We start from the raw sequence: 25,917 nt of genomic DNA, 5'->3' as shown, positions 1-25,917 counted from the left end.
CATGTGCTCGCGCCGGAGGACACCGGCGGCGACGGCATCGTCTAGCGATATGCTGGGCGCGGGAGGTAAGCACCATGCTTTCGGTCCCTTCTTCTTAAGTTGAAATGGCTTCCGCAACTCCGTTCAAAGTCGCCACCTTAAATGTCAGAGGCCTGGCAGGCAAAAGAAAACAAAGCCAGCTGTACCGACTTATAACGGAGCAAGATATTGATATATTAGCAGTGCAGGAAACTAAAGTCGATGGTGAGGAAGAGACCGGGAGCATGGTGCGACGTTTCACGTCTAGATATTTTGCCGTTGTCAGCCATGCGGTGGGCACATCGGCTGGTTGTGTTCTGTTTGTCAAGAAGTTGCCGGGGCTAGAGGTACATGGGCATCATTCGTGTTTGTCGGGTCGATACGTGTCCATCGATTTTTCGCTCTGTAACATCGACTGGCGCATTGTTTGTCTGTATGCACCTAATGTGGTTGATGGCCGAGCCGCGTTTTTTGAAAGCGTCGAAGAACGGCTTCGGACGGACAGGCAGCTCATTGTTATGGGCGATTACAACTGTGCTCTAAGTGCGCGCGACAAGACAAGCGTCCGAGGTTTCAGGGATAAAAGCACCGAAGTGTTGTTACGAATGATTGTGAACTGCAACCTCGAGGATGTAGCAGAGTGTCTTGAAGGAACGCGTGCTGTAAGGTACACACGATTCGAGGGCACAAGTCACGCACGGCTAGACCGAATTTATGCATCCGCGGAAACTGTCCCTAAATGCAATAGTTATGTAGTTCTGCCGGTTTCATTTTCTGACCACTGTTTGGTTCAATGCTGCATAGGGTTCATTAAGAAGGGGAATGATTTTTCATGGGAAATGTGGAAGTTAAATGACAAGCTACTCCAGGACGAATTTTATAACCGAGCTGTAAGGGAAGAAATAGCAAAAATAGAACCAAGTAGTAACATGAGGATTTGGCAGCAGTGGGAGCTCACTAAAGAAACTTTAAAATTAAAAGCAATAGAAAGAGCCACCTGTATACGTCATGAAGAAAAAAAAGAGGAAATGGAGCTAAAGGCACTGCTTCAGAAGATGATAAAACAAGAATGCCGAGCGCCTGGTAAATGGATAGAAGACATAAGAAAAACCAAACAAAAGTTACAGCTTATTGAAGAAGAACGTTATCGGGGAGCGCTGGTGAGGGCAAGGGCAGAAGATATGGCAGCAGGGGAAGCGCCAACGAAACGAGCGCTCGGTTTAGAAAAAGCCCGCGCCGAAAGAAATCACATTAACGAAATAGAATGGGGAGGTGTTTCAAAAACGGACGTCGATCACATCAAAGCAGCCTTTTTCCAGCATTACCAGGCGCTCTTCGCATTGCATCCGGTAGATGTTATCACATTTAAGGAGGCGTTTCTAGCCGAGATGCCGCGTCTGGATGACGAAACAAAAGACAGATTAGAGCAGAAGATAAGTCAAGGGGAAGTTGAGCAGGCAATAGACAGTTTAAACCCTGGTAAGTCGCCTGGACCGGACGGGTTCAGCGCGGCATTCTACAAAGAATTTAAAAATGTAATTTCCCCGGTCTTGCAGGTAATCTTTAATGAAGCCTATAAAGTAAAAGCACTGCCTCCGTCCTATGGGTCGTCCCATACAGTGCTGATTCCCAAGACGGACGACATAGACAGATTACGAATGGTAACAGCATACCGACCCATAGCACTCACTAACGTGGAGTACAAAATTTACATGAAAGTTTTGGCACGAAGGTTGCAGACCGTGATTCATTTATTAGTTGGTCCGCATCAGACCTGCGGGATTAAAGGGCGGTCTATTTTTACTAATATTCACGTTGCGCGCAGTGTCCTAGAAACCTGTGATGACACTAATGGTCAGGTGGCTATTCTCCAGATCGACTTAGAAAAGGCTTTTGACTGCGTTGCCCATGAACTTTTGTTTTCAGTATTAGGCCATGTTAATGTTGGTTCTGTTATCCGCGAGGGTGTGGCCCTGGCATACCGGAACTGCACGACGAGATTGATCGTTAACAAGAGTCTGGGGGCCCCCATTAGCGTGCAGCGTTCGGTGCGCCAGGGCTGTCCCCTCAGCCCCCTTTTATTTTGTATTTATGTGGAGACCCTTTGTTTAAAGATACTGAACAGCAGGAGTATTAACGGATTCACTTTACAAGCAGCTGAAGTAAAGCTCTTGGCGTATGCTGATGACATTGCTGTGTTTTCCGTTGACGAGGGTGGCATAAGCGAGGCCGTTCAATGTGTACGAGATTTCAGCCAAGCTACTGGAAGCGGCGTTAACTGGTCGAAGTGCCTCGGGCTTTGGCACGGAAGGTGGGCATCTACGCCTCAGCGGTTTGCCAGCGTGCCTTGGACGACGACGCCAGATAAATACTTGGGCGTTCCACTCGCTGCTTACCGTGACAGTGAGCAGCATTGGACAGCACAGATTAAAGAGATACGGGAGAGAGCGGATAAGTGGAAAGGAACGACCTTGTCCATTTTCGCCAGAGCCACTGTTTGCAACTTGTTCTTTATCAGCAGGCTCTGGTACGTCATGCAGGTGCTGCACTGTTCACGGTTAAGTATTCAAAAGCTACACCGAATTTTCGCCATCTTTATCTGGTCGTCTGAATGGGAGCGCTGCAGCCGGACCAACCTGTTCCGACGGGTTCAAGACGGCGGGCTGGGACTGGGCCATTTGTTTTTGAGACAGCTGGTCAATCGTTTTTTGTTTCTTCGGGACACAAGAGACCCGTTTTTGCGTACCGTATGCCAAGTTAGGCTGCGGCATCTGCTTCCAGAGTACATCGTCGGAACTGCTGATGTTTACAGTAGAGTCACCGGTTTTTACCGGGAAATCGTAGCCAGTGTAAGGTTTCTTTCCGCGCGGTTTTCAAATGACTTTCTGTCGACTGTGAATCGAAAGAAACTGTACCGTGCTTTGTGCGATGTAGTTTTCCCGGTGCCCTTGTACAGGGCCTTGTACAGTGGAGGCCAAGGCAAAGATGTTTTAAAGAGAGTTAAAAACATGCAGGTGCCATCAGGAACAAAAACCTTCTTTTTTAAGCTCCACACCGGAACCTTACCGGTTAAAAAATTTTTAGAAGGAAAGGAATTATTTTTACCTTGGGGATCCAACTGTTTAATTTGCAGAAAGCCGGAAACAATAGACCATGTATTTTTGCACTGTTGGGAAGGGGTTTATTTTTGGGATGTTTTGCAGCGAACCTTAAAGAAAGAATTTCCACTAGACCCGTATGGCATCCGGTACTTATGTGTTGAAAATGAGGATGAGGTGCCTTTTGACTTAATAATGCTTACAGGCCTCCACTGTATATGGCGCTCCAGAATGGCGGGCTACCATTGTGACAGAGACGCAAGACCTGCTAGAATTTATTTCCGCGAAAGCATGGACATGTTTCTCGCCATTCAGAAAGCCGCTGCGGAGCCTCCGGAGTGGCTCTCAAGACTAGAGCCGCTCTGTACATTGCGTGAGTTTTAATTTGACGAAGCCAGATGCATGCTGGCTGACCACGAGTCATATGTACATAGCGTTTATTGTCTTTTGTTGATTGTTTGTGTTGTGAAATTTTCTGTGTCAAAGCCAGGCAATAAAGAAAAAAAAAAAAAAAAAAAAAATCGGCCATACCATGTTGAATACGCCGGTTCTCGTCCGATCACCGAAGCTAAGCAGCATTGGGCTCGGTCAGTACTTGGGAGGGAGACCACCTGGGAACACCGAGTGCTGATGGCATTTCTTTTGCATTTTTATTCGCCCTTCACGTTTTTTTTTTTCTGTCATAGTTGCGCAGTGTCTCAGGCAACTATAGGAGGTGACGTTATTTTGTTATCGATAATACAATCTCATCGGCAACGTGTCCAACGTGTAGTACGTGCGGACGCGAAACTGTGGCAAAACTCGAAGCGAACCCGTGGCGTCTCGGCTGTCATTCTGACGTCTGCCGCGGCGGGTACACTGCAGATTAAACTCTAGCAAAGCCCCAAGATAGCTGGGAGGCCCAGTGTGCGCATAACACTGCGCAGAAGCGCACAATATGCGCCCACCGCACCATGCACCGCACCCACTGCCGGTCCATGTGTAAACAACACAGGCTCGCTCCCGCTGCTCTTTCCGTGCATGCCGCAGTGGTTTAGGTTCGCCAGAACGGCTGAGAAAAGCGCAGGGCAGGTAACTGCACGCTTGGCGGCTGCTGCCACGAGCGAGGGAAGTATCCATGCGCAGTTTTGCATCCTCGAGGGCCAAACACAGTACATAAAGACTCGGAAAGCACTGTCTCTCGCCATCGGCCATACCATGTTGAATACGCCGGTTCTCGTCCGATCACCGAAGCTAAGCAGCATTGGGCTCGGTCAGTACTTGGGAGGGAGACCACCTGGGAACACCGAGTGCTGATGGCATTTCTTTTGCATTTTTATTCGCCCTTCACGTTTTTTTTTCTGTCATAGTTGCGCAGTGTCTCAGGCAACTATAGGAGGTGACGTTATTTTGTTATCGATAATACAATCTCATCGGCAACGTGTCCAACGTGTAGTACGTGCGGACGCGAAACTGTGGCAAAACTCGAAGCGAACCCGTGGCGTCTCGGCTGTCATTCTGACGTCTGCCGCGGCGGGTACACTGCAGATTAAACTCTAGCAAAGCCCCAAGATAGCTGGGAGGCCCAGTGTGCGCATAACACTGCGCAGAAGCGCACAATATGCGCCCACCGCACCATGCACCGCACCCACTGCCGCTCCATGTGTTAACAACACAGGCTCGCTCCCGCTGCTCTTTCCGTGCATGCCGCAGTGGTTTAGGTTCGCCAGAACGGCTGAGAAAAGCGCAGGGCAGGTAACTGCACGCTTGGCGGCTGTTGCCACGAGCGAGGGAAGTATCCATGCGCAGTTTTGCATCCTCGAGGGCCAAACACAGTACATAAAGACTCGGAAAGCACTGTTTCTCGCGATCGGCCATACCATGTTGAATACGCCGGTTCTCGTCCGATCACCGAAGCTAAGCAGCATTGGGCTCGGTCAGTACTTGGGAGGGAGACCACCTGGGAACACCGAGTGCTGATGGCATTTCTTTTGCATTTTTATTCGCCCTTCACGTTTTTTTTTTCTGTCATAGTTGCGCAGTGTCTCAGGCAACTATAGGAGGTGACGTTATTTTGTTATCGATAATACAATCTCATCGGCAACGTGTCCAACGTGTAGTACGTGCGGGCGCGAAACTGTGGCAAAACTCGAAGCGAACCCGTGGCGTCTCGGCTGTCATTCTGACGTCTGCCGCGGCGGGTACACTGCAGATTAAACTCTAGCAAAGCCCCAAGATAGCTGGGAGGCCCAGTGTGCGCATAACACTGCGCAGAAGCGCACAATATGCGCCCACCGCACCATGCACCGCACCCACTGCCGGTCCATGTGTAAACAACACAGGCTCGCTCCCGCTGCTCTTTCCGTGCATGCCGCAGTGGTTTAGGTTCGCCAGAACGGCTGAGAAAAGCGCAGGGCAGGTAACTGCACGCTTGGCGGCTGTTGCCACGAGCGAGGGAAGTATCCATGCGCAGTTTTGCATCCTCGAGGGCCAAACACAGTACATAAAGACTCGGAAAGCACTGTCTCTCGCCATCGGCCATACCATGTTGAATACGCCGGTTCTCGTCCGATCACCGAAGCTAAGCAGCATTGGGCTCGGTCAGTACTTGGGAGGGAGACCACCTGGGAACACCGAGTGCTGATGGCATTTCTTTTGCATTTTTATTCGCCCTTCACGTTTTTTTTTTTCTGTCATAGTTGCGCAGTGTCTCAGGCAACTATAGGAGGTGACGTTATTTTGTTATCGATAATACAATCTCATCGGCAACGTGTCCAACGTGTAGTACGTGCGGACGCGAAACTGTGGCAAAACTCGAAGCGAACCCGTGGCGTCTCGGCTGTCATTCTGACGTCTGCCGCGGCGGGTACACTGCAGATTAAACTCTAGCAAAGCCCCAAGATAGCTGGGAGGCCCAGTGTGCGCATCACACTGCGCAGAAGCGCACAATATGCGCCCACCGCACCATGCACCGCACCCACTGCCGGTCCATGTGTAAACAACACAGGCTCGCTCCCGCTGCTCTTTCCGTGCATGCCGCAGTGGTTTAGGTTCGCCAGAACGGCTGAGAAAAGCGCAGGGCAGGTAACTGCACGCTTGGCGGCTGTTGCCACGAGCGAGGGAAGTATCCATGCGCAGTTTTGCATCCTCCAGGGCCAAACACAGTACATAAAGACTTGGAAAGCACTGTCTCTCGCCATCGGCCATACCATGTTGAATACGCCGGTTCTCGTCCGATCACCGAAGCTAAGCAGCATTGGGCTCGGTCAGTACTTGGGAGGGAGACCACCTGGGAACACCGAGTGCTGATGGCATTTCTTTTGCATTTTTATTCGCCCTTCACGTTTTTTTTTTCTGTCATAGTTGCGCAGTGTCTCAGGCAACTATAGGAGGTGACGTTATTTTGTTATCGATAATACAATCTCATCGGCAACGTGTCCAACGTGTAGTACGTGCGGACGCGAAACTGTGGCAAAACTCGAAGCGAACCCGTGGCGTCTCGGCTGTCATTCTGACGTCTGCCGCGGCGGGTACACTGCAGATTAAACTCTAGCAAAGCCCCAAGATAGCTGGGAGGCCCAGTGTGCGCATAACACTGCGCAGAAGCGCACAATATGCGCCCACCGCACCATGCACCGCACCCACTGCCGGTCCATGTGTAAACAACACAGGCTCGCTCCCGCTGCTCTTTCCGTGCATGCCGCAGTGGTTTAGGTTCGCCAGAACGGCTGAGAAAAGCGCAGGGCAGGTAACTGCACGCTTGGCGGCTGTTGCCACGAGCGAGGGAAGTATCCATGCGCAGTTTTGCATCCTCGAGGGCCAAACACAGTACATAAAGACTCGGAAAGCACTGTCTCTCGCCATCGGCCATACCATGTTGAATACGCCGGTTCTCGTCCGATCACCGAAGCTAAGCAGCATTGGGCTCGGTCAGTACTTGGGAGGGAGACCACCTGGGAACACCGAGTGCTGATGGCATTTCTTTTGCATTTTTATTCGCCCTTCACGTTTTTTTTTTTTCTGTCATAGTTGCGCAGTGTCTCAGGCAACTATAGGAGGTGACGTTATTTTGTTATCGATAATACAATCTCATCGGCAACGTGTCCAACGTGTAGTACGTGCGGACGCGAAACTGTGGCAAAACTCGAAGCGAACCCGTGGCGTCTCGGCTGTCATTCTGACGTCTGCCGCGGCGGGTACACTGCAGATTAAACTCTAGCAAAGCCCCAAGATAGCTGGGAGGCCCAGTGTGCGCATAACACTGCGCAGAAGCGCACAATATGCGCCCACCGCACCATGCACCGCACCCACTGCCGGTCCATGTGTAAACAACACAGGCTCGCTCCCGCTGCTCTTTCCGTGCATGCCGCAGTGGTTTAGGTTCGCCAGAACGGCTGAGAAAAGCGCAGGGCAGGTAACTGCACGCTTGGCGGCTGTTGCCACGAGCGAGGGAAGTATCCATGCGCAGTTTTGCATCCTCGAGGGCCAAACACAGTACATAAAGACTCGGAAAGCACTGTCTCTCGCCATCGGCCATACCATGTTGAATACGCCGGTTCTCGTCCGATCACCGAAGCTAAGCAGCATTGGGCTCGGTCAGTACTTGGGAGGGAGACCACCTGGGAACACCGAGTGCTGATGGCATTTCTTTTGCATTTTTATTCGCCCTTCACGTTTTTTTTTTTCTGTCATAGTTGCGCAGTGTCTCAGGCAACTATAGGAGGTGACGTTATTTTGTTATCGATAATACAATCTCATCGGCAACGTGTCCAACGTGTAGTACGTGCGGACGCGAAACTGTGGCAAAACTCGAAGCGAACCCGTGGCGTCTCGGCTGTCATTCTGACGTCTGCCGCGGCGGGTACACTGCAGATTAAACTCTAGCAAAGCCCCAAGATAGCTGGGAGGCCCAGTGTGCGCATAACACTGCGCAGAAGCGCACAATATGCGCCCACCGCACCATGCACCGCACCCACTGCCGGTCCATGTGTAAACAACACAGGCTCGCTCCCGCTGCTCTTTCCGTGCATGCCGCAGTGGTTTAGGTTCGCCAGAACGGCTGAGAAAAGCGCAGGGCAGGTAACTGCACGCTTGGCGGCTGTTGCCACGAGCGAGGGAAGTATCCATGCGCAGTTTTGCATCCTCGAGGGCCAAACACAGTACATAAAGACTCGGAAAGCACTGTCTCTCGCCATCGGCCATACCATGTTGAATACGCCGGTTCTCGTCCGATCACCGAAGCTAAGCAGCATTGGGCTCGGTCAGTACTTGGGAGGGAGACCACCTGGGAACACCGAGTGCTGATGGCATTTCTTTTGCATTTTTATTCGCCCTTCACGTTTTTTTTTTTCTGTCATAGTTGCGCAGTGTCTCAGGCAACTATAGGAGGTGACGTTATTTTGTTATCGATAATACAATCTCATCGGCAACGTGTCCAACGTGTAGTACGTGCGGACGCGAAACTGTGGCAAAACTCGAAGCGAACCCGTGGCGTCTCGGCTGTCATTCTGACGTCTGCCGCGGCGGGTACACTGCAGATTAAACTCTAGCAAAGCCCCAAGATAGCTGGGAGGCCCAGTGTGCGCATAACACAGCGCAGAAGCGCACAATATGCGCCCACCGCACCATGCACCGCACCCACTGCCGGTCCATGTGTAAACAACACAGGCTCGCTCCCGCTGCTCTTTCCGTGCATGCCGCAGTGGTTTAGGTTCGCCAGAACGGCTGAGAAAAGCGCAGGGCAGGTAACTGCACGCTTGGCGGCTGTTGCCACGAGCGAGGGAAGTATCCATGCGCAGTTTTGCATCCTCGAGGGCCAAACACAGTACATAAAGACTCGGAAAGCACTGTCTCTCGCCATCGGCCATACCATGTTCTGGAGCGCCATATACAGTGGAGGCCTGTCAGCATTATTAAATCGAAAGGCACCCCATCCTCATTTTCAACACATAAGAACTGTGACAGTGACGCAAGACCTGCCAGAATTTACTTTCGCGAAAGTATGGAGATGTTTCTGGCCATTCAGAAAGCCGCTGCGGAGCCTCCGGAGTGGCTCTCAAGACTAGAGCCGCTCTGTACGTTGCGTGAATTTTAATTGGACGAAGCCAGATTTATGCTGGCTGACCACAAGTCGTGTGTACATAGTTATTGTCTTTTGTTGATTGTTTGTGTTGTCCAGTGTTTTGTGTCAAAGCCAGGCAATAAAGAAAAAAAAAAAAAAAATCGGCCATACCATGTTGAATACGCCGGTTCTCGTCCGATCACCGAAGCTAAGCAGCATTGGGCTCGGTCAGTACTTGGGAGGGAGACCACCTGGGAACACCGAGTGCTGATGGCATTTCTTTTGCATTTTTATTCGCCCTTCACGTTTTTTTTTTCTGTCATAGTTGCGCAGTGTCTCAGGCAACTATAGGAGGTGACGTTATTTTGTTATCGATAATACAATCTCATCGGCAACGTGTCCAACGTGTAGTACGTGCGGACGCGAAACTGTGGCAAAACTCGAAGCGAACCCGTGGCGTCTCGGCTGTCATTCTGACGTCTGCCGCGGCGGGTACACTGCAGATTAAACTCTAGCAAAGCCCCAAGATAGCTGGGAGGCCCAGTGTGCGCATAACACTGCGCAGAAGCGCACAATATGCGCCCACCGCACCATGCACCGCACCCACTGCCGCTCCATTTGTAAACAACACAGGCTCGCTCCCGCTGCTCTTTCCGTGCATGCCGCAGTGGTTTAGGTTCGCCAGAACGGCTGAGAAAAGCGCAGGGCAGGTAACTGCACGCTTGGCGGCTGTTGCCACGAGCGAGGGAAGTATCCATGCGCAGTTTTGCATCCTCGAGGGCCAAACACAGTACATAAAGACTCGGAAAGCACTGTTTCTCGCGATCGGCCATACCATGTTGAATACGCCGGTTCTCGTCCGATCACCGAAGCTAAGCAGCATTGGGCTCGGTCAGTACTTGGGAGGGAGACCACCTGGGAACACCGAGTGCTGATGGCATTTCTTTTGCATTTTTATTCGCCCTTCACGTTTTTTTTTTCTGTCATAGTTGCGCAGTGTCTCAGGCAACTATAGGAGGTGACGTTATTTTGTTATCGATAATACAATCTCATCGGCAACGTGTCCAACGTGTAGTACGTGCGGGCGCGAAACTGTGGCAAAACTCGAAGCGAACCCGTGGCGTCTCGGCTGTCATTCTGACGTCTGCCGCGGCGGGTACACTGCAGATTAAACTCTAGCAAAGCCCCAAGATAGCTGGGAGGCCCAGTGTGCGCATAACACTGCGCAGAAGCGCACAATATGCGCCCACCGCACCATGCACCGCACCCACTGCCGGTCCATGTGTAAACAACACAGGCTCGCTCCCGCTGCTCTTTCCGTGCATGCCGCAGTGGTTTAGGTTCGCCAGAACGGCTGAGAAAAGCGCAGGGCAGGTAACTGCACGCTTGGCGGCTGTTGCCACGAGCGAGGGAAGTATCCATGCGCAGTTTTGCATCCTCGAGGGCCAAACACAGTACATAAAGACTCGGAAAGCACTGTCTCTCGCCATCGGCCATACCATGTTGAATACGCCGGTTCTCGTCCGATCACCGAAGCTAAGCAGCATTGGGCTCGGTCAGTACTTGGGAGGGAGACCACCTGGGAACACCGAGTGCTGATGGCATTTCTTTTGCATTTTTATTCGCCCTTCACGTTTTTTTTTCTGTCATAGTTGCGCAGTGTCTCAGGCAACTATAGGAGGTGACGTTATTTTGTTATCGATAATACAATCTCATCGGCAACGTGTCCAACGTGTAGTACGTGCGGACGCGAAACTGTGGCAAAACTCGAAGCGAACCCGTGGCGTCTCGGCTGTCATTCTGACGTCTGCCGCGGCGGGTACACTGCAGATTAAACTCTAGCAAAGCCCCAAGATAGCTGGGAGGCCCAGTGTGCGCATAACACTGCGCAGAAGCGCACAATATGCGCCCACCGCACCATGCACCGCACCCACTGCCGGTCCATGTGTAAACAACACAGGCTCGCTCCCGCTGCTCTTTCCGTGCATGCCGCAGTGGTTTAGGTTCGCCAGAACGGCTGAGAAAAGCGCAGGGCAGGTAACTGCACGCTTGGCGGCTGTTGCCACGAGCGAGGGAAGTATCCATGCGCAGTTTTGCATCCTCGAGGGCCAAACACAGTACATAAAGACTCGGAAAGCACTGTCTCTCGCCATCGGCCATACCATGTTGAATACGCCGGTTCTCGTCCGATCACCGAAGCTAAGCAGCATTGGGCTCGGTCAGTACTTGGGAGGGAGACCACCTGGGAACACCGAGTGCTGATGGCATTTCTTTTGCATTTTTATTCGCCCTTCACGTTTTTTTTTTTCTGTCATAGTTGCGCAGTGTCTCAGGCAACTATAGGAATTGACGTTATTTTGTTATCGATAATACAATCTCATCGGCAACGTGTCCAACGTGTAGTACGTGCGGACGCGAAACTGTGGCAAAACTCGAAGCGAACCCGTGGCGTCTCGGCTGTCATTCTGACGTCTGCCGCGGCGGGTACACTGCAGATTAAACTCTAGCAAAGCCCCAAGATAGCTGGGAGGCCCAGTGTGCGCATAACACTGCGCAGAAGCGCACAATATGCGCCCACCGCACCATGCACCGCACCCACTGCCGGTCCATGTGTAAACAACACAGGCTCGCTCCCGCTGCTCTTTCCGTGCATGCCGCAGTGGTTTAGGTTCGCCAGAACGGCTGAGAAAAGCGCAGGGCAGGTAACTGCACGCTTGGCGGCTGTTGCCACGAGCGAGGGAAGTATCCATGCGCAGTTTTGCATCCTCGAGGGCCAAACACAGTACATAAAGACTCGGAAAGCACTGTCTCTCGCCATCGGCCATACCATGTGAGATTCTGCTTCTGGCTGCCCTGCTAGACGGACGCAGAAATGGCTCGCTCCGGGCGAGGTGTCGCAACGGCCTTTGTTGGTCGGGATGAATCGGTGTCTGGACCACCTCCTGGTTATCGCTTTCTGCTACCGTCACTGCCGGCTGACGAAGGTATGCGTTTGTGTGTTTTCTTGCACGGTGATACCTCGAAGCGTCCGTATCGAATAGAGGACTTTCGTCAACCATTAGAAGATGCCGGCGTCCTTAGGGATGTCAGCGGCATTGGCGCTTACCAGATGAGCCACCTATGGCTCGTGAGGTTCCGCACCCAGGAGGCGAAGGACACTGTACTTGCGGCCGGGGGCCTGAGTGTGAAAGGCGGCTTCTGTGCCATTATTGATCCCTGTCGAAAGGAGATCAAGGTGAAGATTCACTGGGTGCCATTTCACATACCCAGTGAGACCCTACGGAAGGCCCTGAGCGAGTTTGGGGAAGTGATGGAAATTCAGCATGAGAAATGGAGTGTTCCAGGATTTGAATCGGCAGAGTCGACAACACGTGTCGCTCGAATGGTGCTTAAAGAGGGAGTCACGGCGGAGGAGCTACCGCATCTTTTCAAATTCTACGGGGGCTCCGTCCTTGTGGTTGTGCCCGGTAGGGCGCCTGTTTGTCTCCGATGTCGCAGACGCGGGCATATCCGCCGCGACTGCCAGACGCCTCGCTGCACTAAGTGCCGAGCCTTTGGTCATGTCCGTGAGGACTGCATACGTACGTACGCCAGTGTGATAGGGGCGGCCTCAGAGGACTGTGATAATAAAGAGGATATCATGGACGTTGAGGAAGCTGAAACGGCGGCCCCTGATGACCGTCCAAAGAAGAGTGCGTCTGGGGAACAGGGAAGCGTCTCCAACGGAAACATGGAAACTTCGAGCAAGACGCCGAACAAACAACGAGCTTTGAGCAACGCGACTGAAACGCCGCCGATGAGTGACCAGGCGTCTGCCATGAACGCCGAAGCGGAGCCAGTCGAGGATGAAAGGGCATCACATGACACCTTCGGTCCGGCTAAGCGTGCCAAGACGGTGTTGCCGTCCCCTTCACAACCTTCCACCGAGGTCAGGTCGCAACGCCTTGAGCGCCAGTGGCTCAGACCCACCGGGGCCAAGGGGAAGTATGTGCCTGAGTGTCGTTCATCGTCCGCGTCTCCCGTGCGCAGCGCAAGGAGCGCTGATTAATCGCCCCTTCTCGGAGGGTAAGGCGTACGCCTGGTAAGGGACTTGTACCTTTTTGTGCTCAGGATTTTCATCATGGCTTGTCTTCCGTCAAATTTAAAATGCGGCACGTTAAACGTGCGTGGACTAGCAGCTAGACGTAAACAATGTCAGCTAAGGCGCCTGCTTTATGAGAAAGACCTGGACATTCTTGCAGTACAAGAAACAAAGGTAGAGAGTGCGAGTGCGACAGACGCTATGGTTGCGCAGTTCAAGCCGCGATATAACGTGCGTGCTAGTCATGCAGTGGGGACATCAGCGGGCTGTGTTCTGTTAATTAAGAACAGTCTTAATATCGAGGAACAAGCAGTGGTGTATTGCACGAGGGGAAGGTTTGTGCTCTGTGATCTGTTGTACGGGGAGGAATATTTGAGAGTTATCTGTGTGTATGCTCCTACGAAACCCCGTGAACGACTTATGTTTTTCCAGGAACTATGTGCGTATCTGGAATGCAATAGACTTGTCATTCTTTTAGGGGATTTCAATTGTGTTCTCAGTGCAGATGACCGATCAGGCTCAAAAGTCACCGAAAGCGAAAGTGCTGTTTTCTTGAAAGAAAACATTGAAAAGTATTCACTTCAAGACGTAGCCCAGTTTGCAAAGGGCGGAATGAGGCGTCATTATACACATTTTCAAGGGTGTAGTCATGCTAGGCTAGATAGAGCTTACGTTTCCCTTGAGCTGGCGGAAATTTGCGATAACTACATCGTCGAACCGGTTACGTTTAGCGATCACTGTTGTGTCATATTCACCATTGGCAGGAATGTGACACCTCAAGCGAAATTCAGCTGGGACTTGTGGAAACTGAATGCAAAGTTACTAAAGGACGATTCGTTTGTTTTAGAAACAAAGAACGTGTTAGAAGAAGTTCGGTTGAATTATGGAAAAAGTTGGGCAGAAAAGTGGGAGGAATTCAAAATTGATGTCAAAATGAGGGCTATTGAAAGGTCCGTAGAAATCAAGCACGCTGAGAAAGCGAAACAGAAGAACCTAAAACAGATGTTGAAAGAATTAATTACAGAGGAAAATAGAGCTCCGGGACTATACAGTGACCTTATCAGCGAAGTTAAAGCAAAGCTTGAGGTTATCGATGCGACATTGTTTCAGGGAGCTGCAATTCGTGCACGAGCAGATCGCTTGCTGGCAGATGATATGCCCAGTAGGCGAAATTTGACGACAGAAAAAAGATACGCTAGAAGAAAAGATATCGTAGAAATTGAAAACAAAGGCATTCTGACAGACAATCCCAAGGCGATAAGGGAGGCTTTCAGTGAGCATTACCGTGATTTGTTCGCTTCCAAATCGGCAGATGTACAGGCCTTTCAGGATGAATTTTTAAGTCTATTACCCCGACTGGCCAGTGAAGACACTGACATCCTGTCTGCCGACTTATCAACAGCGGAATTGGAATGCGCTATTGATGAGCTTCACTTGGGGAAATCGCCAGGTACTGACGGGATAACAGCAGAATTTTATAAGGCGTTCAAAAGTGAAACTGCTCTCATTTTGCAACGCGTTTATGAAGAGTCATTTAGAACTGGTATTTTACCACCGTCGTTTTCTCGTGCACATACAGTACTTATACCGAAAACTGACAATCCTGCTCAGCTTAAGCAAGTTACAGGTTATCGGCCGATAACGCTTACTAATGTTGATTATAAAATTTTTATGAAAGTATTAGCCAAACGTTTACAATCAGTTATGGACATCTTGGTTGGCCCCCACCAGACGTGTGGAATTCAAGGGCGGACCATCTTCACGAATGTTCATGTCACTCGGAGTATACTGGAATGCTGTGACGCTGACTTTAGGCGAGTCGCAATGTTGCAAATTGATTTAGAGAAGGCATTTGACCGTGTATGTCATGACATTCTTTTTAAAATCCTTGAACATGTCTGTGTTGGAGAAGTTATTTTAAAAGGGGTTAAAATGGCCTATAGCAACTGTACCACGAATCTGGTTGTTAACCGAGAGCTCACAGACAGAATTGCCGTTAAAGCATCCGTGCGGCAAGGCTGCCCAATGTCACCGCTACTTTTCGCTCTGTACCTGGAGCCACTTTGCCGAAATGTAATAAATAACAGCTGTATTCGTGGTTTCGAACTGGAAGCATGTGAAATTAAAGTATTGGCTTATGCCGATGATGTGGCAGTTTTCTGTAGTGACCACAGAAGCATAGAACATGCGATGTCGGTTGTTCGTAGATTTTGTGATGTAACCAATAGCGTTGTTAACCTGGACAAGTGTGCGGGCCTTTGGCATGGGAATTGGGCATCAGCGCCTTTGTTTCATGCAAGTGTAAAATGGTCACATGTTCCTTCCAAATACCTAGGTGTACCTCTTGACAAGTATCGAGATAACGATGACTTTTGGAAGGAGAAAATTCAGGAACTCTCCACGCGTGCACAGAAATGGTCAGGGAAGGAACTGTCTGTATTCACGCGCGCAAACATATGCAATGTATATCTGGTTTCAAAAGTGTGCTATTTGTTGCAGGTCCTTTCATGCTCTCGACTTAGCATTCAAAAGTTTCATCGTCTCTTCGCAGTTTTTGTTTGGCAGTCCTCATGGGAGAGGACTAAACGTGATAATTTATTTCTGCGTTTGAGAAAAGGGGGTCTTTCCTTGCCACACTTGTACCTGAGGCAGGTGGTGTCAAGATTTCTGTTTCTTCGAGATCAACGCGACCCTTTCCTGCGGACATTTATTCAAGTGAGGCTTTCTTCGGCTTTGCCAAACTATGTTATTTCCAGTGTGGACGGGATGAGATACAGTGCAAGTAGGTTTTTGAAAGAAGTGGTCTTTGCTTTCCGGTTTCTGAATGCGCGCTTCAGTTTGGAATATCTTTCTAATGTCACGCGTAAGAAATTGTTAAAAGATTTGCTCGACTCTGTCTTCCCGGAGCCAATCTATCGATCTATGTATAGTGGAGGCCAAGCAGGAAATGTTTTAAAAAGAGTACGAAAAATGTTGGTGCCAGCGGGTGTGAAGACGTTCTTCTTCAAGTTACACACTGGGACGTTGCCGGTTAAAACATGGATGGAGGAAAAGGGATTGTTTCTACCATGGGGTACTGACTGCTTGTTGTGTCGCAAACCAGAGTCAATAGAACACGTTTTTATTGATTGCTGGGATGCGCTGCTCTTTTGGGACGTGCTCCAGCGTACAATAAAGAAAGACTTACCCCTAACGCCGTATGGGATACGATTCCTGGACATAGAGCCGGATCTTTATAAATATGATGTAATTTTCCTGCTTGGCCTGCACAGTATTTGGCGAAGCAGGATGGCTGTACGACACTGTGATGAAGATGCGCGTTCTGTCCGCGATTACTTCAAAGAAAGCATATTTAAGCTACGTGAAGTGTACAAGGAGCTATGTTTTGGAGATGAAGTTATCGAGTTGATGGGAGAGTTGTGTTCCCTGAGACAGTTTTGATTTTCTCACGCGAGTGAAACACATGTCCGTTCTTGTTGTTTGAGTGTGCAGCGCAGAACATCTGTTTATGATCTGTTGTAATCTGTCAAAACAGGCAATAAAGACAAAAAAAAAAAAAATCGGCCATACCATGTTGAATACGCCGGTTCTCGTCCGATCACCGAAGCTAAGCAGCATTGGGCTCGGTCAGTACTTGGGAGGGAGACCACCTGGGAACACCGAGTGCTGATGGCATTTCTTTTGCATTTTTATTCGCCCTTCACGTTTTTTTTTTTCTGTCATAGTTGCGCAGTGTCTCAGGCAACTATAGGAGGTGACGTTATTTTGTTATCGATAATACAATCTCATCGGCAACGTGTCCAACGTGTAGTACGTGCGGACGCGAAACTGTGGCAAAACTCGAAGCGAACCCGTGGCGTCTCGGCTGTCATTCTGACGTCTGCCGCGGCGGGTACACTGCAGATTAAACTCTAGCAAAGCCCCAAGATAGCTGGGAGGCCCAGTGTGCGCATAACACTGCGCAGAAGCGCACAATATGCGCCCACCGCACCATGCACCGCACCCACTGCCGGTCCATGTGTAAACAACACAGGCTCGCTCCCGCTGCTCTTTCCGTGCATGCCGCAGTGGTTTAGGTTCACCAGAACGGCTGAGAAAAGCGCAGGGCAGGTAACTGCACGCTTGGCGGCTGTTGCCACGAGCGAGGGAAGTATCCATGCGCAGTTTTGCATCCTCGAGGGCCAAACACAGTACATAAAGACTCGGAAAGCACTGTCTCTCGCCATCGGCCATACCATGTTGAATACGCCGGTTCTCGTCCGATCACCGAAGCTAAGCAGCATTGGGCTCGGTCAGTACTTGGGAGGGAGACCACCTGGGAACACCGAGTGCTGATGGCATTTCTTTTGCATTTTTATTCGCCCTTCACGTTTTTTTTTCTGTCATAGTTGCGCAGTGTCTCAGGCAACTATAGGAGGTGACGTTATTTTGTTATCGATAATACAATCTCATCGGCAACGTGTCCAACGTGTAGTACGTGCGGACGCGAAACTGTGGCAAAACTCGAAGCGAACCCGTGGCGTCTCGGCTGTCATTCTGACGTCTGCCGCGGCGGGTACACTGCAGATTAAACTCTAGCAAAGCCCCAAGATAGCTGGGAGGCCCAGTGTGCGCATAACACTGCGCAGAAGCGCACAGTATGCGCCCACCGCACCATGCACCGCACCCACTGCCGGTCCATGTGTAAACAACACAGGCTCGCTCCCGCTGCTCTTTCCGTGCATGCCGCAGTGGTTTAGGTTCGCCAGAACGGCTGAGAAAAGCGCAGGGCAGGTAATTGCACGCTTGGCGGCTGTTGCCACGAGCGAGGGAAGTATCCATGCGCAGTTTTGCATCCTCGAGGGCCAAACACAGTACATAAAGACTCGGAAAGCACTGTTTCTCGCCATCGGCCATACCATGTTGAATACGCCGGTTCTCGTCCGATCACCGAAGCTAAGCAGCATTGGGCTCGGTCAGTACTTGGGAGGGAGACCACCTGGGAACACCGAGTGCTGATGGCATTTCTTTTGCATTTTTATTCGCCCTTCACGTTTTTTTTTTTCTGTCATAGTTGCGCAGTGTCTCAGGCAACTATAGGAGGTGACGTTATTTTGTTATCGATAATACAATCTCATCGGCAACGTGTCCAACGTGTAGTACGTGCGGACGCGAAACTGTGGCAAAACTCGAAGCGAACCCGTGGCGTCTCGGCTGTCATTCTGACGTCTGCCGCGGCGGGTACACTGCAGATTAAACTCTAGCAAAGCCCCAAGATAGCTGGGAGGCCCAGTGTGCGCATAACACTGCGCAGAAGCGCACAATATGCGCCCACCGCACCATGCACCGCACCCACTGCCGGTCCATGTGTAAACAACACAGGCTCGCTCCCGCTGCTCTTTCCGTGCATGCCGCAGTGGTTTAGGTTCGCCAGAACGGCTGAGAAAAGCGCAGGGCAGGTAACTGCACGCTTGGCGGCTGTTGCCACGAGCGAGGGAAGTATCCATGCGCAGTTTTGCATCCTCGAGGGCCAAACACAGTACATAAAGACTCGGAAAGCACTGTCTCTCGCCATCGGCCATACCATGTTGAATACGCCGGTTCTCGTCCGATCACCGAAGCTAAGCAGCATTGGGCTCGGTCAGTACTTGGGAGGGAGACCACCTGGGAACACCGAGTGCTGATGGCATTTCTTTTGCATTTTTATTCGCCCTTCACGTTTTTTTTTTCTGTCATAGTTGCGCAGTGTCTCAGGCAACTATAGGAGGTGACGTTATTTTGTTATCGATAATACAATCTCATCGGCAACGTGTCCAACGTGTAGTACGTGCGGACGCGAAACTGTGGCAAAACTCGAAGCGAACCCGTGGCGTCTCGGCTGTCATTCTGACGTCTGCCGCGGCGGGTACACTGCAGATTAAACTCTAGCAAAGCCCCAAGATAGCTGGGAGGCCCAGTGTGCGCATAACACTGCGCAGAAGCGCACAATATGCGCCCACCGCACCATGCACCGCACCCACTGCCGGTCCATGTGTAAACAACACAGGCTCGCTCCCGCTGCTCTTTCCGTGCATGCCGCAGTGGTTTAGGTTCGCCAGAACGGCTGAGAAAAGCGCAGGGCAGGTAACTGCACGCTTGGCGGCTGTTGCCACGAGCGAGGGAAGTATCCATGCGCAGTTTTGCATCCTCGAGGGCCAAACACAGTACATAAAGACTCGGAAAGCACTGTCTCTCGCCATCGGCCATACCATGTTGAATACGCCGGTTCTCGTCCGATCACCGAAGCTAAGCAGCATTGGGCTCGGTCAGTACTTGGGAGGGAGACCACCTGGGAACACCGAGTGCTGATGGCATTTCTTTTGCATTTTTATTCGCCCTTCACGTTTTTTTTTTTTCTGTCATAGTTGCGCAGTGTCTCAGGCAACTATAGGAGGTGACGTTATTTTGTTATCGATAATACAATCTCATCGGCAACGTGTCCAACGTGTAGTACGTGCGGACGCGAAACTGTGGCAAAACTCGAAGCGAACCCGTGGCGTCTCGGCTGTCATTCTGACGTCTGCCGCGGCGGGTACACTGCAGATTAAACTCTAGCAAAGCCCCAAGATAGCTGGGAGGCCCAGTGTGCGCATAACACTGCGCAGAAGCGCACAATATGCGCCCACCGCACCATGCACCGCACCCACTGCCGGTCCATGTGTAAACAACACAGGCTCGCTCCCGCTGCTCTTTCCGTGCATGCCGCAGTGGTTTAGGTTCGCCAGAACGGCTGAGAAAAGCGCAGGGCAGGTAACTGCACGCTTGGCGGCTGTTGCCACGAGCGAGGGAAGTATCCATGCGCAGTTTTGCATCCTCGAGGGCCAAACACAGTACATAAAGACTCGGAAAGCACTGTCTCTCGCCATCCGCCATACCATGTTGAATACGCCGGTTCTCGTCCGATCACCGAAGCTAAGCAGCATTGGGCTCGGTCAGTACTTGGGAGGGAGACCACCTGGGAACACCGAGTGCTGATGGCATTTCTTTTGCATTTTTATTCGCCCTTCACGTTTTTTTTTCTGTCATAGTTGCGCAGTGTCTCAGGCAACTATAGGAGGTGACGTTATTTTGTTATCGATAATACAATCTCATCGGCAACGTGTCCAACGTGTAGTACGTGCGGACGCGAAACTGTGGCAAAACTCGAAGCGAACCCGTGGCGTCTCGGCTGTCATTCTGACGTCTGCCGCGGCGGGTACACTGCAGATTAAACTCTAGCAAAGCCCCAAGATAGCTGGGAGGCCCAGTGTGCGCATAACACTGCGCAGAAGCGCACAATATGCGCCCACCGCACCATGCACCGCACCCACTGCCGGTCCATGTGTAAACAACACAGGCTCGCTCCCGCTGCTCTTTCCGTGCATGCCGCAGTGGTTTAGGTTCGCCAGAACGGCTGAGAAAAGCGCAGGGCAGGTAACTGCACGCTTGGCGGCTGTTGCCACGAGCGAGGGAAGTATCCATGCGCAGTTTTGCATCCTCGAGGGCCAAACACAGTACATAAAGACTCGGAAAGCACTGTCTCTCGCCATCGGCCATACCATGTTCAGACGCGGCATCTCGGCTAGAAACGAATCCTTAAATGCGATAACATCTACCGGATGCAATGCGAAGAGCGCCTGGTAATGCTCGAAAAAAGCTGCTTTGATATGATCGATGTCTGTTTTTGAAACACCTCCCCATTCTATTTCATGAATGTGATTTCTTTCCGCACGGGCTTTTTCCAAACCAAGCGCTCGTTTCGTTGGCGCTTCCCCTGCAGCCATGTCTTCTGCCCTTGCCCTCACCAGCGCTCCCCGATAACGGTCTTCCTCGATTAGCTCTAGCTTTTGTTTGGTTTTTCTTATGTCGTCCATCCATTTACCAGGCGCTAAGCATTCCTGTTTTAGCATCTTCTGAAGCAGTGCCTTTAGCTCCATTTCCTGTTGTTTTGCTTCATGACGTATACAGGTGGCTCTTTCTATGGCTTTTAATTTTAAACTTTCTTTAGTGAGCTCCCACTGCTGCCAAGTCCTCATATTGCTACTTGGTTCTATTTTTGCTATTTCTTCCCTTACAGCCCGGTTATAAAATTCGTCTTGAAGTAGCTTGTCATTTAACTTCCACATTTCCCACGTAAAACCATTCCCCTTCAAAGAGACACGGGAGAGAGCTGATAAGTGGAAAGGAACGACCTTGTCAGTTTTCGCCAGAGCCACTGTTTGCAACCTGTTCTTTATCAGCAGCCTCTGGTATGTAATGCAGGTGTTGCACTGTTCACGGTTAAGTATTCAAAAGCTTCACCGAATTTTCGCCGTCTTTATCTGGTCGTCTGAATGGGAGCGCTGCAGCCGGACCAACCTGTTCCGACGGGTACAAGACGGCGGGTTGGGATTGGGCCATTTGTTTTTGCGACAGCTGGTCAATCGTTTTTTGTTTTTTAGGGACACAAGAGACCCTTTTTTGCGTACCGTATGCCAAGTTAGGCTGCGGCATCTACTTCCAGAGTACATAGTCGGAACTGCTGAGGTGTATAGTAGGGTCACCGGTTTTTACCGGGAAGTCGTAGCCAGTGTAAGGTTTCTTTCCGCGCGGTTTTCAAATGACTTTCTGGCCAGTGTGAAACGAAAGAAACTGTACCGTGCCTTGTGCGATGTAGTTTTCCCCGAGCCCTTGTACAGGGCCGTGTACAGTGGAGGCCCAGGCAAAGATGTTTTAAAGAGAGTAAAAAAAATGCAGGTGCCGCCTGGAACAAAAACCTTCTTTTTTAAGTTGCACACCGGGACCTTACCGGTTAAAAAGTTTTTAGAGGGAAAGGAATTGTTTTTACCCTGGGGATCTCACTGTTTAATTTGCAGAAAGCCGGAAACAATAGACCATGTATTTTTACACTGTTGGGAAGGGGTTTATTTTTGGGATGTATTGCAGCGAACATTAAAGAAAGAATTTCCACTAGACCCGTATGGCATCCGGTTCTTATGTGTTGAAAATGAGGATGGGGTGCCTTTCGATTTAATAATGCTGACAGGCCTCCACTGTATATGGCGCTCCAGAATGGCGGGCTGGCATTGTGACAGTGACGCAAGACCTGCCAGAATTTACTTTCGCGAAAGTATGGAGATGTTTCTGGCCATTCAGAAAGCCGCTGCGGAGCCTCCGGAGTGGCTCTCAAGACTAGAGCCGCTCTGTACGTTGCGTGAATTTTAATTGGACGAAGCCAGATTTATGCTGGCTGACCACAAGTCGTGTGTACATAGTTATTGTCTTTTGTTGATTGTTTGTGTCGTCCAGTTTTTTTGTGTCAAAGCCAGGCAATAAAGAAAAAAAAAAAAAAAAATCCGCCATACCATGTTGAATACGCCGGTTCTCGTCCGATCACCGAAGCTAAGCAGCATTGGGCTCGGTCAGTACTTGGGAGGGAGACCACCTGGGAACACCGAGTGCTGATGGCATTTCTTTTGCATTTTTATTCGCCCTTCACGTTTTTTTTTTCTGTCATAGTTGCGCAGTGTCTCAGGCAACTATAGGAGGTGACGTTATTTTGTTATCGATAATACAATCTCATCGGCAACGTGTCCAACGTGTAGTACGTGCGGACGCGAAACTGTGGCAAAACTCGAAGCGAACCCGTGGCGTCTCGGCTGTCATTCTGACGTCTGCCGCGGCGGGTACACTGCAGATTAAACTCTAGCAAAGCCCCAAGATAGCTGGGAGGCCCAGTGTGCGCATAACACTGCGCAGAAGCGCACAATATGCGCCCACCGCACCATGCACCGCACCCACTGCCGGTCCATGTGTAAACAACACAGGCTCGCTCCCGCTGCTCTTTCCGTGTGCCGCAGTGGTTTAGGTTCGCCAGAACGGCTGAGAAAAGCGCAGGGCAGGTAACTGCACGCTTGGCGGCTGTTGCCACGAGCGAGGGAAGTATCCATGCGCAGTTTTGCATCCTCGAGGGCCAAACACAGTACATAAAGACTCGGAAAGCACTGTCTCTCGCCATCGGCCATACCATGTTGAATACGCCGGTTCTCGTCCGATCACCGAAGCTAAGCAGCATTGGGCTCGGTCAGTACTTGGGAGGGAGACCACCTGGGAACACCGAGTGCTGATGGCATTTCTTTTGCATTTTTATTCGCCCTTCACGTTTTTTTTTCTGTCATAGTTGCGCAGTGTCTCAGGCAACTATAGGAGGTGACGTTATTTTGTTATCGATAATACAATCTCATCGGCAACGTGTCCAACGTGTAGTACGTGCGGACGCGAAACTGTGGCAAAACTCGAAGCGAACCCGTGGCGTCTCGGCTGTCATTCTGACGTCTGCCGCGGCGGGTACACTGCAGATTAAACTCTAGCAAAGCCCCAAGATAGCTGGGAGGCCCAGTGTGCGCATAACACTGCGCAGAAGCGCACAATATGCGCCCACCGCACCATGCACCGCACCCACTGCCGGTCCATGTGTAAACAACACAGGCTCGCTCCCGCTGCTCTTTCCGTGCATGCCGCAGTGGTTTAGGTTCGCCAGAACGGCTGAGAAAAGCGCAGGGCAGGTAACTGCACGCTTGGCGGCTGTTGCCACGAGCGAGGGAAGTATCCATGCGCAGTTTTGCATCCTCGAGGGCCAAACACAGTACATAAAGACTCGGAAAGCACTGTCTCTCGCCATTGGACGAAGCCAGATTTATGCTGGCTGACCACAAGTCGTGTGTACATAGTTATTGTCTTTTGTTGATTGTTTGTGTTGTCCAGTGTTTTGTGTCAAAGCCAGGCAATAAAGAAAAAAAATCGGCCATACCATGTTGAATACGCCGGTTCTCGTCCGATCACCGAAGCTAAGCAGCATTGGGCTCGGTCAGTACTTGGGAGGGAGACCACCTGGGAACACCGAGTGCTGATGGCATTTCTTTTGCATTTTTATTCGCCCTTCACGTTTTTTTTTTCTGTCATAGTTGCGCAGTGTCTCAGGCAACTATAGGAGGTGACGTTATTTTGTTATCGATAATACAATCTCATCGGCAACGTGTCCAACGTGTAGTACGTGCGGACGCGAAACTGTGGCAAAACTCGAAGCGAACCCGTGGCGTCTCGGCTGTCATTCTGACGTCTGCCGCGGCGGGTACACTGCAGATTAAACTCTAGCAAAGCCCCAAGATAGCTGGGAGGCCCAGTGTGCGCATAACACTGCGCAGAAGCGCACAATATGCGCCCACCGCACCATGCACCGCACCCACTGCCGGTCCATGTGTAAACAACACAGGCTCGCTCCCGCTGCTCTTTCCGTGCATGCCGCAGTGGTTTAGGTTCGCCAGAACGGCTGAGAAAAGCGCAGGGCAGGTAACTGCACGCTTGGCGGCTGTTGCCACGAGCGAGGGAAGTATCCATGCGCAGTTTTGCATCCTCGAGGGCCAAACACAGTACATAAAGACTCGGAAAGCACTGTCTCTCGCCATCGGCCATACCATGTTGAATACGCCGGTTCTCGTCCGATCACCGAAGCTAAGCAGCATTGCGCAGTGTCTCAGGCAACTATAGGAGGTGACGTTATTTTGTTATCGATAATACAATCTCATCGGCAACGTGTCCAACGTGTAGTACGTGCGGACGCGAAACTGTGGCAAAACTCGAAGCGAACCCGTGGCGTCTCGGCTGTCATTCTGACGTCTGCCGCGGCGGGTACACTGCAGATTAAACTCTAGCAAAGCCCCAAGATAGCTGGGAGGCCCAGTGTGCGCAGAACACTGCGCAGAAGCGCACAATATGCGCCCACCGCACCATGCACCGCACCCACTGCCGGTCCATGTGTAAACAACACAGGCTCGCTCCCGCTGCTCTTTCCGTGCATGCCGCAGTGGTTTAGGTTCGCCAGAACGGCTGAGAAAAGCGCAGGGCAGGTAACTGCACGCTTGGCGGCTGTTGCCACGAGCGAGGGAAGTATCCATGCGCAGTTTTGCATCCTCGAGGGCCAAACACAGTACATAAAGACTCGGAAAGCACTGTCTCTCGCCATCGGCCATACCATGTTGAATACGCCGGTTCTCGTCCGATCACCGAAGCTAAGCAGCATTGGGCTCGGTCAGTACTTGGGAGGGAGACCACCTGGGAACACCGAGTGCTGATGGCATTTCTTTTGCATTTTTATTCGCCCTTCACGTTTTTTTTTCTGTCATAGTTGCGCAGTGTCTCAGGCAACTATAGGAGGTGACGTTATTTTGTTATCGATAATACAATCTCATCGGCAACGTGTCCAACGTGTAGTACGTGCGGACGCGAAACTGTGGCAAAACTCGAAGCGAACCCGTGGCGTCTCGGCTGTCATTCTGACGTCTGCCGCGGCGGGTACACTGCAGATTAAACTCTAGCAAAGCCCCAAGATAGCTGGGAGGCCCAGTGTGCGCATAACACTGCGCAGAAGCGCACAATATGCGCCCACCGCACCATGCACCGCACCCACTGCCGGTCCATGTGTAAACAACACAGGCTCGCTCCCGCTGCTCTTTCCGTGCATGCCGCAGTGGTTTAGGTTCGCCAGAACGGCTGAGAAAAGCGCAGGGCAGGTAACTGCACGCTTGGCGGCTGTTGCCACGAGCGAGGGAAGTATCCATGCGCAGTTTTGCATCCTCGAGGGCCAAACACAGTACATAAAGACTCGGAAAGCACTGTCTCTCGCCATCGGCCATACCATGTTAACG

At 51.1% G+C, this 25,917-nt stretch overlaps 1 protein-coding gene, 16 non-coding genes and 6 pseudogenes across 17 annotated transcripts; all 23 read left to right on the top strand.

The window, feature by feature from the left end:
* Positions 1-3,633: 3,633 nt before the first annotated feature.
* LOC149368065 (5S ribosomal RNA) lies at positions 3,634-3,752 on the top strand (annotated as a pseudogene).
* A 546-nt stretch (positions 3,753-4,298) lies between these two features.
* Positions 4,299-4,417, top strand: LOC149368064 (5S ribosomal RNA). The gene has a single exon (XR_016287074.1). It is a non-coding gene; the product is annotated as a 5S ribosomal RNA (ribosomal RNA).
* A 544-nt stretch (positions 4,418-4,961) lies between these two features.
* Positions 4,962-5,080, top strand: LOC149368063 (5S ribosomal RNA). Its single transcript, XR_016287705.1, has one exon. It is a non-coding gene; the product is annotated as a 5S ribosomal RNA (ribosomal RNA).
* A 545-nt stretch (positions 5,081-5,625) lies between these two features.
* On the top strand, positions 5,626-5,744 carry LOC149368062 (5S ribosomal RNA). Its single transcript, XR_016287062.1, has one exon. It is a non-coding gene; the product is annotated as a 5S ribosomal RNA (ribosomal RNA).
* A 546-nt stretch (positions 5,745-6,290) lies between these two features.
* Positions 6,291-6,409, top strand: LOC149368061 (5S ribosomal RNA). Its single transcript, XR_016287051.1, has one exon. It is a non-coding gene; the product is annotated as a 5S ribosomal RNA (ribosomal RNA).
* Positions 6,410-6,954: 545 nt separating this feature from the next.
* LOC149368060 (5S ribosomal RNA) lies at positions 6,955-7,073 on the top strand. The gene has a single exon (XR_016288167.1). It is a non-coding gene; the product is annotated as a 5S ribosomal RNA (ribosomal RNA).
* Positions 7,074-7,620: 547 nt separating this feature from the next.
* LOC149368059 (5S ribosomal RNA) lies at positions 7,621-7,739 on the top strand. Its single transcript, XR_016288156.1, has one exon. It is a non-coding gene; the product is annotated as a 5S ribosomal RNA (ribosomal RNA).
* Positions 7,740-8,285: 546 nt separating this feature from the next.
* LOC149368058 (5S ribosomal RNA) lies at positions 8,286-8,404 on the top strand. The gene has a single exon (XR_016288145.1). It is a non-coding gene; the product is annotated as a 5S ribosomal RNA (ribosomal RNA).
* Positions 8,405-9,313: 909 nt separating this feature from the next.
* On the top strand, positions 9,314-9,432 carry LOC149368057 (5S ribosomal RNA; annotated as a pseudogene).
* A 545-nt stretch (positions 9,433-9,977) lies between these two features.
* Positions 9,978-10,096, top strand: LOC149368056 (5S ribosomal RNA). The gene has a single exon (XR_016287703.1). It is a non-coding gene; the product is annotated as a 5S ribosomal RNA (ribosomal RNA).
* A 545-nt stretch (positions 10,097-10,641) lies between these two features.
* LOC149368055 (5S ribosomal RNA) lies at positions 10,642-10,760 on the top strand. The gene has a single exon (XR_016288134.1). It is a non-coding gene; the product is annotated as a 5S ribosomal RNA (ribosomal RNA).
* A 544-nt stretch (positions 10,761-11,304) lies between these two features.
* LOC149368054 (5S ribosomal RNA) lies at positions 11,305-11,423 on the top strand. The gene has a single exon (XR_016288123.1). It is a non-coding gene; the product is annotated as a 5S ribosomal RNA (ribosomal RNA).
* A 569-nt stretch (positions 11,424-11,992) lies between these two features.
* On the top strand, positions 11,993-14,568 carry LOC149368053 (uncharacterized). The gene has a single exon (XM_089558212.1). The coding sequence runs from the start codon at positions 12,029-12,031 to the stop codon at positions 13,202-13,204; it is 1,176 nt and encodes a 391-aa protein (XP_089414338.1). The 5' UTR covers positions 11,993-12,028; the 3' UTR covers positions 13,205-14,568.
* Positions 14,569-16,793: 2,225 nt separating this feature from the next.
* On the top strand, positions 16,794-16,912 carry LOC149368052 (5S ribosomal RNA; annotated as a pseudogene).
* Positions 16,913-17,458: 546 nt separating this feature from the next.
* Positions 17,459-17,577, top strand: LOC149368051 (5S ribosomal RNA). The gene has a single exon (XR_016288112.1). It is a non-coding gene; the product is annotated as a 5S ribosomal RNA (ribosomal RNA).
* A 544-nt stretch (positions 17,578-18,121) lies between these two features.
* Positions 18,122-18,240, top strand: LOC149368050 (5S ribosomal RNA). Its single transcript, XR_016288101.1, has one exon. It is a non-coding gene; the product is annotated as a 5S ribosomal RNA (ribosomal RNA).
* Positions 18,241-18,786: 546 nt separating this feature from the next.
* LOC149368049 (5S ribosomal RNA) lies at positions 18,787-18,905 on the top strand. Its single transcript, XR_016288090.1, has one exon. It is a non-coding gene; the product is annotated as a 5S ribosomal RNA (ribosomal RNA).
* Positions 18,906-19,450: 545 nt separating this feature from the next.
* Positions 19,451-19,569, top strand: LOC149368048 (5S ribosomal RNA). Its single transcript, XR_016288079.1, has one exon. It is a non-coding gene; the product is annotated as a 5S ribosomal RNA (ribosomal RNA).
* Positions 19,570-20,116: 547 nt separating this feature from the next.
* LOC149368047 (5S ribosomal RNA) lies at positions 20,117-20,235 on the top strand (annotated as a pseudogene).
* Positions 20,236-22,564: 2,329 nt separating this feature from the next.
* Positions 22,565-22,683, top strand: LOC149368046 (5S ribosomal RNA; annotated as a pseudogene).
* A 543-nt stretch (positions 22,684-23,226) lies between these two features.
* Positions 23,227-23,345, top strand: LOC149368045 (5S ribosomal RNA). The gene has a single exon (XR_016288067.1). It is a non-coding gene; the product is annotated as a 5S ribosomal RNA (ribosomal RNA).
* A 664-nt stretch (positions 23,346-24,009) lies between these two features.
* On the top strand, positions 24,010-24,128 carry LOC149368044 (5S ribosomal RNA; annotated as a pseudogene).
* Positions 24,129-25,230: 1,102 nt separating this feature from the next.
* On the top strand, positions 25,231-25,349 carry LOC149368043 (5S ribosomal RNA). The gene has a single exon (XR_016288056.1). It is a non-coding gene; the product is annotated as a 5S ribosomal RNA (ribosomal RNA).
* Positions 25,350-25,917: the final 568 nt, after the last annotated feature.

This window comes from Amblyomma mixtum, chromosome 1 (genome assembly GCF_055824585.1).
Source record: "Amblyomma mixtum isolate Tamu chromosome 1, ASM5582458v1, whole genome shotgun sequence".
NCBI classification, from domain to species: domain Eukaryota; kingdom Metazoa; phylum Arthropoda; class Arachnida; order Ixodida; family Ixodidae; genus Amblyomma; species Amblyomma mixtum.
This window is presented reverse-complemented; position numbering and strand designations above follow the sequence as displayed.